Below are 11525 nucleotides of genomic sequence, written 5' to 3'. Positions count from 1 at the left end.
TTTACAGACAATTCTGTAATGTTTACCTGCAGTTGTTAGTCATTTGTGCTTGCTTCTGACTGTCGAGCCTCTTCAGCAGTAGAAACTTCTTGCTCCGTCAGAGTGAAGACTCGGCACTTACTTTCGACAGTTCAATTGCACTTCAAAATAAAAGTCCCGGGTCTTTCGCAACATATTAAATTTTAGTTCTACTGTGGAATAAGATAACATTAAATGTTTAAAATGAAATACAGTTTACGTACGTTTGATGTCTACATTTAATTTTTATATTTAAAACAATTCTTAGAACTACTTTATTATTTTAGTAGTGTTTTAAAAAACTTGACCTGTGCTTCCCAATACGCTGCTTTTGACACGTGTTTCCCTGTTAAAGATGGCAGCTTGCATGCATGCATAAGTGCATAGTGGCTATAAAGCTTCTTCTTGTTCATAGTGAAGAACACTGAATGATAAGGAGTGATTTTTACAAAGCAGGTTTGTTCAGACAATGCGAAGGAATCTCGGAAATAACTTGCCATTTTATTTGCACTGAATTGTCTTGAAAATATTATATGCTCAGTTTTTTAATCTAAAACTGTCCATTATGACATTTTATGCCAGTTAACTTTTTAAACGTTATATCATGCATATGCACAAGGAATTTGTATATATTAGCATCTGTACCTGTTAACTAATAGTTTGTGTTTTCAGAGGTCTTGCTGTGTACGAATTAAAATGTTAAGTTTAAATCAAGAGTTCACAATCAGATGCGAAAATCTACAAGTCCAAATGACATTTTTTTTTATCAGGCATTTTATCAGGGTTTTATGCCTAGGCTCAGTAATGTTAGGTGTATGGGTTTGGTGTGTCTGCCTGTAGACAACAATTTTGGGAAAAATTTGTCAGTATGTATCAGATGTGGTGCACTGTGACTCCTAAAGTAGCCTACATGATGGTTGAGTGTCGAAACTTCAGGTAATCTGTTACTAGACTGATTTCTGTGTGTAAACGGACCATTTTCTGAGGAAAATTAAAAGCAAGACAGAGACAAACTTTGACTTTTTTTACTTCAGTCTGCATGAATTTCCGTTTAATATTACAATTAAAGCAACATCCATTTCACTTGAATAGGATGATAAAGGTAATTAGTCAGTTGGTGAAATGCCTTATTTTCATGTCATAAAAGCATAATTACACAGCAAAACTGCTACACAAAAACACCCATTTAAAAGAAAAATAATGTCACAGACTTCAAAATTCCATATTCCAGAATTATGTTTATAAAGCTGTGCATAATAACGATTATGCATTTCAAGAGTTGTGAAAAGTGAATTAAAATGTGACACTTTGCAGAAAGCCCCTAAATCTGATTTTAAATCTGATAATATTTACCTCTGGCAGAGCAAAATGACAGATGTTGCCGTTGACCAGAATGATCCAGCTGGTTTATTACCCAGTGCAGAGGAGAAACCAGAAGAACTGACGGAGGAGAAAATCCAAGAGAACGAGCCAGAAGACTCGACAGAGAAGAAAAACCAAGAGAATGAGCCAGAAGCAGCAGAAGGACAGGCTGCAGCAGGGGATGTTTACCGCTACATCAAGGAGGATCTCTTCACCTCCGAGATCTATAAAGTGGAGATCCAGAACCTGCCCAAGTACATTGGATTTAACGACCTGAAGAAGTTCCTCAACAAGCATGGGATTAATCCTCACAAAATCAAGCTGCTCGGCAGACAAAAGTTTGCCTTTGTCACTTTTAAGAACCAGGAGGAAAGGGACAAGGCCATGAAGGCAGTGCATGGCATGCAGTGGAAAAGTAATGTGCTGAGTGTTCGGCTGGCCAAGCCCAAAGCAGATCCCATCCTCAAGAAGAGGAAACAGGAGGAGGAGGCGGACAGCGGGCAACCTGGTGCCAAGCGAAATACAGGGAGCCAGGAGGCAGAAAAGGAGGAGGAAGAGCCTCCCAGTATACAGATTGCCAATGCCGTGACCCCATTGTGGAAAGTGCCTTATGAAGAACAGCTGATGATGAAAGAGAAAGAAGTCGAAGGTGTTCTCCAAAAACTCGCCAGGTATTTTCTGATGAGGTTACTTAATGGCTTTAAGATATATACCGTAGTCAGCATTTGACCATATTTTAGTCAACAAATGGATCAAAAAAGTTTTTTAATACTGTCCTAAGACAGGAATGGGTGTTGATAAATCATTTTAGGATAACTTTGATTAGAGGTTTTGATCTACTTTAAATGTTTACTGCTGTATATTCATAAATAATTTAGTTTTTTTTATATCACTGCCATCTATACATTTAAATACAAGCTTCCAGTGGCAAGTTATGTTGATTAGTAAATCTTTTAACTATCTTCCATATTTGTTTTCAGAGAAATTGGCAACAACAACAAAGCCATGCTTCCGTGGTTGTTCGTCCAAAAAGAAAAACACAACAAAATGTGTTGTCCACTCGAAGCCATACGACCATCACCCCTGCAGGTAAACCTATGTGCTCACATAAATTGTAATTAACATATTTAAAGAGCCCCTGTTATGCCTTATAAAAGGTCATATTCTGGTTTTGAGGGTGTCCAACAACAGGCTGATATGCATGCAAGGTCAAAAAACACTTTCATTGTCTTATAACATGCATTTACTTTTACCCACTTATCCCATATGGTTTGTTAAGCGATTCAGCGGTTCCCAAACCCCTCCTTAGCGCGAAGCTAATCTGTGCTGATTGGTCCGATGACCCATTCTGTTGTGATTGGTCAACTGGGTTCAGCATGAGAGAAATGCCCACCACGGCTATGAAATAGCAGATTATAGCCCCTTTCACACATACAGACCTTTCTTGTTGTAGGTTGTATGTGTGAACAGGTCCTTTTTGAAAATACCGGTAAATTCGTTCTGGCTCTTTTCGGGAAAGAGAAGTTGTAACATTACCGGCAATTTGCCGGAATGCTGCACTCTGTGAATGCAGAAGGAAGATTACCGTAATAAGCGCGTGCACGTCTAGAATGTGCTGACGTGAGACGTCTGCTTTAGCCAATCACAACAGTCAGGCGCATTTACGTCCGCGCGGTTTGTGAGAATAAAAGCCTTTGAATATTTTTCCAGACACATTTAGCTGCTAGAAGTTAGTCAGATCACGTTTATATGTTCTTCTTAATGCCAACTGTGTAAATAATCATCGATGAGATGCTTATGATAAGCCGTTGTTTGTTTACCTTCAAGCTTTGCGTGTGCCTGTGAGCGTCTGCACACGCACATATTATGAACATCTCGACATGCGAAAGTGATCCTGCGAAAGTTGTTCACAATATTGATCATCCACAGAGTTTGTAATTTAGTCAAATGTTTACAAATACAAGCGCAGCCGTTTAAAGCTCATTTGTGGTGAATGATGTCAGAATTTACCGGTATTTTGGAATGGATGTGTGAATGCTCTTTTCCGGAAAATTTCCGTAACGTCCTCGCCAGTGTGAACAGCGCTTTTTTGAATATACCGGTAAAGTCGTTCCGGAAATTTTCCAGATATTTACCGGTATCACTGTGTGAAAGGGGCTTATGTGAGAGTCTAATGCAGTTAAACACCAGCATATTACTCTACTCTTAAACCTAACCCCAAGTAATAACAATGACACACATTCAGTAATAATATATACTGGCAAAAAATGAACTATTCTGAAAATTGACTGCATATGTCTGTTTGAACAGCTAATGGTGGTCATAGCAAAGACAAACAGCAGAGGATCGGGAGTTCAGAAACGCAATTAACACAGTAAAGGAAGAAACGCGCATCACGTTTTCAATGTGGTTTTGGACGCAATATGTGAAATAGCACATACAGATTTAACCTGAGAGATACTGTACAAGCACTGATCTATAATAGATAAGGGATTACAATTTACAACACACAATTAAACACCTATTTTGCAAACTACACAAAATGAGGCAACAATTTTAATTACACTTGAATGTTATGATCCGGAGGAAAAAGAAACTGGTTCATTTGAACTGTGAAAGTTCTTGACAAAGTCCCTTGATATAAAGCCCCATAATAGTCTCTGCTGCTCCTTCAAAAGCAAACAGCCGGTGAATCCCGTGCTGCAGCATAGGTTATTGTATCAAAAATCTGAAAAACGACCAGAGCAAACACAGCAGGTCAGCTATACTGTGGTGTTGTTGTGAAAATGAACTTTAACCGTTTGTTTCCGAAATCCCCTACGCTCCGCTAGTGTCTGAAGGGAAATGCGCGTTCACGTTTTACTGGAACCGGCACCTCATATTTGGTCATGTACTGTATTGACGTTGACGCGTTTAACCAAAACATCTGAACCCAACTTGATTAATTTATTCGACTCTGAGTCGGCTATTTCGTTAAAGAATCAATAGTTTTAAACATGGTGCACTTTCAGATTTAACCCTCAGCTGGATGTTTTCATTCACTTAGTGCTGTGCTACACACTGCATGGAAGTTCATTTTCAAAAACCCATAATACGGGCTCTTTAACAAAATTATTAGATAGTAGTATGGTATCACCACTGTGTACCTGTTATTCACAGGTACACAGAAGGGTAGAATGTAAAAAGAATGCAGTAATTGTCATGGTTCAATCATGATTTTTTTAATGTATTTTACTTATCTTAAAGGCACTTTAAAAGGCTGTTGTATTTTCTTAGCACATTCTGACAGATTTAGGGTTCTGCAAGCTTTGTAGTATACTTATATGCATGGTCTGTAATTAACATCTTGGCAGTTGGCACACATGTTGACTAGAAACTGTTATAATGTTTCCATGTCCAAAAAAAAAAGAAAGAAAAGAAAGGCCTAATAAACACCCTGTGCTTTTAGACGGGGTACAGGAATAAGTGCGAGTTTGTGATTGGAGTGGGAGCAGACGGAGAGGACAGGACTGTAGGCTTTCGTTTGGGCAAGTATAAAGGAGGATCCTGTGCAGTGGTCAGTCCATCAGAAACCACCAATGTGTGTTCTGAGGCCAAGAGGGTTGTGCAGTGTTTCCAGCAGTTCATCAGGTGAGTCAATGTTTCCTATTATTCACTGCTGACTATGCCTGATGTGCATCCAAATCTAACTGTATATGTAAAATGAAGGGTTTTACTTTTTAAGTGCAGAATTATATTACCCGGAAACCATCACGTATGTGTTTATTTCTGTTTTGTGTGTTGTTGTTTTGATCAGGACAACTCCATATGCAGTGTACAGTCCCGAGACTTATGAGGGTCATTGGCGGCAGCTGACGGTACGGACAACCCGATTAAAGCAAACTATGGCCATGGTTTTCTTCAATCCTCAGGTAATGAGAAGTCTGGTTATGTCTGCTTGTTTGCATTGAACTTCACTTATGTATTTTATTAATTGCGGAAGATTTGTCACTGCTATATGAAATAAGCAGTAATAAATAACAATGCTAGCTGACTTTGAGTGTTTCATTCACTTTTTTTGTTTGTGTTATTTTTAAGATATGACAATATTAGGGATGTAATGATTCTTCTGACTCACGATTCGATGCGATTTAGTCATATTTTGTTTAACAAAATAATTTGAAAAAATTTAAGGTGAAGAGCCCTTTCATTTTTTTCCTTGAATTCTGCACATTTTTCTGCTAAATAATATATTTTCTGCCATAACTAAATTGCTATTTTAAAACCAAAAAAGAATAATACAAACTAAAGAAGATTCATTAATACAAACAAACTAAAACTGTGACTGTGCTGGGATTTCACATTTTTCAAAAGAAATGTCAGCATATCTATGTTTTCTAGCATAAGCTGAGGTCTTTGTACATTTACAATGTCCCCTGCTGATGAACAAAACTCTTTCACTGGGGACTGAGATGGTGTGGAGAGGAAAGCCTTTCCTAAACCAGAGAGCAGAATGTACAGAGATGATCAATAGGCCCTTTGCTCCGGGGACTGGCCACTGGCGTAAAAAACTGATCATAAAATGACTTATTTTATAGTAGGATAGAGACAGGAGTTGAACATGATTATGAAGGTGAATAATTAATATTACTTCTATTACTTAATAATAGTTTTTTTTTATTTTTTTGCGTATAGACATTTGTGACAGTAGTTTTCACTGTGCTGATGGTTTATGTGAATCATATTCGTTGTTGTTAGTGCAAGTAAACGTCTTTTTGCAGTATTTGCACAGTTTGTGTTTGGCTAACACACTTCATCACTGTCATTTTACTCTGCCGCCCCAACTCTTGCTTGCCGCTGATGTGCAGGTACAGCGAATTTGTGCCTGTAAACACAGGGCCTCCTCTGTATTGCGATTCATTCAACATTTCTACCGGTTTTAATTGTCACTTATTTTAATCGATTTACAACCAGCTCACAGTGAATCCTTACATTCCTAGACAATATAGTCAAGTAATACATCACACAAGAGTGCCATTTTTCCAAATATCAGCATTATGCACAATGTATATTTTATATATGATTTTATAGAATTTTTTTTCACCATTGAAAGAAATCCTGAGTAAACCATTTTGTCTGTCTGTCTGTCTGTCTGTCTCAGAGCACTATTTTTTTTCCCTAAATTAATGGTTTTTGAGTTAATCATTAGAGTCAATGGGCCTGGTTTCTGTTGCAGATTTTTGTAAATTGTTTGCCAATACTTTTTAAATGTGGAAAAAAGCTACAGCAAAATGGCACCATTAGATTGTCTTCCCTATTGCATTGTCATGACAAAAAACGATGGATCTTGGTAGTTTTATAAATATTGCAGCCATATTTTTTATTAAAGGAAACGGACATGTTATTTAAGCATTAATGGCAAGGAAAATCCCTATACTTAGAAATGGCCACATACAAGGCATTTCTAAAAAAAAAAATAAATAAAATAAATTTCATAGAGGGGCTGAGTATTCAGAATATCCAGAGCAACTTATCGATCCTTTTTGAGTTATGCAATGCAATAAGGCCTTTTGCAGAACAATGCATCCTCATGACTAACAGATCCCGTTTCTAAAAATAAATGCATAACAATATACACTCACTGGCCAGTTTATTAGGTACACCTTACTAGTACCAGGTTGGACACCATTTTGCCTTCAGAACTGCCTTAATCCTTCATGGCATAGATTCAACAAGGTACTCGAAAATTCCTCAGAGATTTTGGTCCACATTGACATGATAGTATCATGCAGTTGCTGCAGATTTGTTGGCTGCGTATCCATGATGTGAATCTCCTATTTCACCACATCCCAAAAGTGCTCTGTTGGAATGAGGTGTTGTGACTGTGGAGGCCATTTGAGTACAGTAAACTCCTTGTCATGTTCAACAAACCAGTCTGAGATGATTCACGCTTTATTACATGGTCAGCAACGATACTCGGGTATGCTGTGGTGTTGACACGATGCTCGATTACTAATGGCCCAAAGTGTGCCAAGAAAATGTCCCCCACACTAATACACCACCATCACCACCAGCTTGGAACATTGACTCAAGGCAGGATGGATCCATGCTTTCATGTTGTTGACTCTAAATTCTGACCCTACCATCCAAATGTTGCAGCAGAAATGGAGATTTGTTAGAGCAGGCAACATTTTCCAATCTTCTATTGTCCAATTTTGGTGAGCCTGTGCAAACTGTAGCCTCAGTTTCCTGTTCTTAGTTGACAGAAGTGGCACCCTGTGTGTTTTTCTGCAGCATTAGCCCATCCGCCTCAAGTTTGGACTTGTTGTGTGTTCAGAGATGCTCTTCTGCATACCTCTGTTGTAACTAGTGGTTATTTGAATTACTGTTGTCTTTTTATACGGTCTGGTCATTCTCCCCTGACCTCTGGCATCAGCAAGATATTTGCGCCCACAGAACTGCCACCTACTGGATATTTTCTCTTTTTCAGACCATTCTCTGTAAACCCTAGAGATGGTTGAGTGTGAAAATCCCAGTAGATCAGCAGTTTCTGAAATACTCAGACCAGCCTGTCTGACATCAACAACCAAGACCCGTTCAAAGTCACTTTCTTTGCCATTCTGATGCTCGGGTTTGAACTGCAGCAGATCGTCTTGACCAAGTCTACATGCCTAAATGCATTGAGTTGCTGCCATGTGACTGGCTGAAATTTGCGTTAATGTGTAGCTGGCCTGGTGTACCTAATAAAGTGGCCAGTGAGTATTTACATAATGCATATTTTTAGTTCACAGTTTTTATTTTCACGATTTGAAGGCTATTGAGAAGGCAGTCACTTGTTTCAATTCCAAATATAACACTTTTTTTTTTTCAATCAAGAAACTTCAAGAGAAAGAACTTGAGGAGCTGAAACAGAACCTGGGTCAGTATTTCACAGAAGGAGAAGGAAAAGAATGTGCTGTTACTTCTTTGTACTTTGTGAGAATGGGACAAAGGTAAGATCCCGGAAATCTCTGATAACTAGGGTGCAGGTCAACTAAAATCTAAATATATTTCTTCATTTCTGTCAACCCAGAACATCTGCGGGCACAGAGGATTTGCCATGTGAACATGTGACTGGAGAAGAGTGGATTCATGAGGAGCTTCTCGGACTCAAATTCCGCATTTCTCCACACTCATTCTTCCAGGTGATCATATATTTTAGGAATGAATTCAATGTTAAAAGGCAGCAGGCTGCTCATTCCTTTTTGTCATCAAGTTTTTGTCATTAATACTGATCATGATGTAAAATATCCTCCATTGTAATTTTTCTGATACTGTCAGACAAACACACCTGCTGCTGAGATCCTGTACTCGGCCGTGGGTGAATGGGCTCAGCTGGACCAGGACAGCACTGTGCTAGATGTGTGCTGTGGAACCGGAACCATCGGCATCTCACTGGCAAAGGTGGCGCGTTTGGTTCCAAGAATAAACAAAAAAAATATATGAATGAAGAGAAAACAACTTTCATGTTTTCATTAACAGAGGGTGAAGAAGGTGATTGGCATAGAGTTGTGCCAAGAGGCAGTAAAAGATGCTGAGGCTAATGCTAAAGCTAACGGTAAGCTAGAATGAAATCATCCCCATCCTGTTTTTTCTTTGTTTATTTTATACACAACTACCTCAAAACATTATTCAATTCTGTGTATGCCTCACACAGGTGAGTAGGCGTGATAAACCACCTGTAGAAAATACAATCTTTCATCTGTCATTTTAACAAACACTTGCACCAGACACTTTCTTACAATCACTCAAAATCTAAAAAAAAAAAAAAAAAAACATTGTGCATTTATGAAGTGAGCTTCACACAGATGAGTGGGCTTGACAAACCACCAGTTGAAACACTTCTCTCTTTTCAAACTGTTGTAAGTCACTTAAAACAAAGGTGTCTGCTAAATGACTGAATGTAAATGTATTTCCCATGATCTACTCGGACATCAGCTGTACATTTTCAGGTTTGACCAATGTGGAGTTTCACTGTGGAAAGGCTGAGGACGTGTTTCCCACTATCCTTAATGCTGTCGTTTCCCCAAATGTCACCGCAATCGTCGACCCTCCGAGGGCAGGCCTACGTGCGTACAGTCTTATACTTTATTAAACAGATGTTGTATTTTATAATCTCTCTAACCTTATTTTTTCCTCACTCTTCTTAGATTCCAAAGTTATTCTTGCAATCAGAAAAGCAGAGCATCTGAAGAGACTGGTCTATGTCGCCTGCAATGCCAAAGCAGCGATGAACAATTTTATTGAGTAAGTTTAATCCCATTGTATAATGAAATAATGCAGTTTGTGACCATTTTATTTCCATGATGTAAAATGGCAGGAACAAGTTCAGAGCAGAGACATCCAATACATTATGAATTAAGTTATGAAATATAAGTAGTAATATTTAAGAAGGTTCAAGTAAAACTGCTGACATGTCAAAGTTATTTGACAAATTTTTGGCTGCAATCCAAATAATTTTGTTTAAAGGAAATCTAAGAGATGTTTAACTCTAAAACATTGGATGTTACAACATGGCTACTTTTGGGATGAAAATCTAATAGATATCTAACAAAAGCTAGAAAAAATGACTATTCATCAGTTAAACAGTATTCACGTTTTATTATTCATTTCTGTTTTTGGACTTGCGATAAATTTTCAAACAGCCCAGATTTAGCCTTGTTTTACCCGTTTGTGTGTAAAAATTGTAAAAATAGTAGTTTTTTATATTAATAAAACAACATGCAACTGAAAAGCCGACAGCCTTTAAATTATTTAATTTTTTTCATAGGATTGGTGTGTTTATGTTAGAGTGACAACACAGCACTAGCATCAGCTGATTGATTTTTATAGTGCCAGGGTAAACGTTGACACCTTTATGGCAATCAAATACAGGCCACAACTGAACATTGAGAATGATCTCAAATTAAACCAAGAATAGACTTGTGCTGAAAACATTGTCCACCAGTGTCTTTAGCCGAGGTTAATATTAAATTATAAACATTGATACACGATTGTGAAAATGACAGGGTTGTTAGACTGTTGTACTTTGTTGCCAATATGATTTATATATAGACCTATTGTTATATGAGCAACGTTTGTATATTTATAACCACCTCTGCGGAGTTTGGGGGTCACAAGTCACTGGCATTATCTTAGGGGTTTGGGCTGAAAGGTTTGGGAACCACTGTATTAGATGACATTAAATAAAGGTTTTCTGGGAAGTGTTCATATTCTATTTGAATGTTAAATTATTTTATATGTTGCACAATAGGACAGTTGTTACAATAGTTGTGCATAGTTGTTGTCATGTTTAGCTCTTTAATATAGAGTAAAATAATTTCTACATTGTATTTTCACAATGGTAACAGATTTTTTTGTTGACTACTTACTGTTATGCAGCTATTTCTGATTTGTTTTGTTACAGCACAACTGATATTAATCATACAAATCAACTGTGTTGCAATTATGATGAAATGTAAAATAATAATAATAATAAAACAGTAAAGAGAAATAAAGGATCTGGGTCTCAGAATAGCAGACCAGTGTTCTGGCATTCAGGATCATATTTGTAATGGTAACACATCTTTATAGTGATCACATTTCATGAGGCTTGTGTCAATTACACTGTCAAGTTACATATGGGCTAACAAAACAAGTGCTTTGGGCTACATTTCCTGCAGTCTAAATCTAGTCTTTTTAACTTTTGTACTCCAACACAATATTGACTTTCTTGAAAAAAAGGGGATCAATTATGTAGTTGACAGGATAAAATAAAACGCAAAATGTTCCATTTAACTTTACATTCTTAATTTGAATGACTATACAATGCTTATGTCTTATTAAGTCTCTGCAGAGCTCCCTCAAACCGTGTGCGAGGAGCTGCATTTCGTCCAGTGAAAGCGATGGCTGTGGACCTCTTCCCTCAGACAATGCACTGTGAAACCATCCTGCTGTTTGAAAGAGTGGACTACAGCACCAACACTGACGTATAGACAACATAACAAAACCGCTGTTGTTCTATTAAACACTTAAGAAGCTGTGTTTTCTTATGTCTTAACCAACTTTAAGTGCTCATTATCACTATTTTGTACACGTTTCCCTTTTTCCTCTTTTTAGTTGCATTAAAATATCCCAGACAAAAACAG

The 11525-nt window shown here is 37.6% G+C and overlaps 1 protein-coding gene across 1 annotated transcript; it reads left to right on the top strand.

The window, feature by feature from the left end:
• The first annotated feature begins 397 nt into the window (after positions 1-397).
• Positions 398-11524, top strand: trmt2a (tRNA methyltransferase 2 homolog A). The gene is given in 12 exon segments (NM_199929.1): positions 398-474; positions 1381-2051; positions 2361-2469; positions 4829-5010; positions 5177-5291; positions 8236-8351; positions 8432-8543; positions 8680-8802; positions 8881-8956; positions 9351-9467; positions 9549-9645; positions 11225-11524. Coding segments are annotated over 11 exon segments (1860 nt in total). The 5' UTR covers positions 398-474; positions 1381-1386; the 3' UTR covers positions 11373-11524.
• Position 11525: the final 1 nt, after the last annotated feature.

The sequence above is a fragment of the Danio rerio genome, chromosome 5 (genome assembly GCF_049306965.1).
Source record: "Danio rerio strain Tuebingen ecotype United States chromosome 5, GRCz12tu, whole genome shotgun sequence".
In the NCBI taxonomy this organism is placed as follows: Eukaryota; Metazoa; Chordata; class Actinopteri; order Cypriniformes; family Danionidae; genus Danio; species Danio rerio.
The sequence above is the reverse complement of the archived record's forward strand: the minus strand, read 5'-3'. Positions and strand labels throughout refer to the sequence as shown.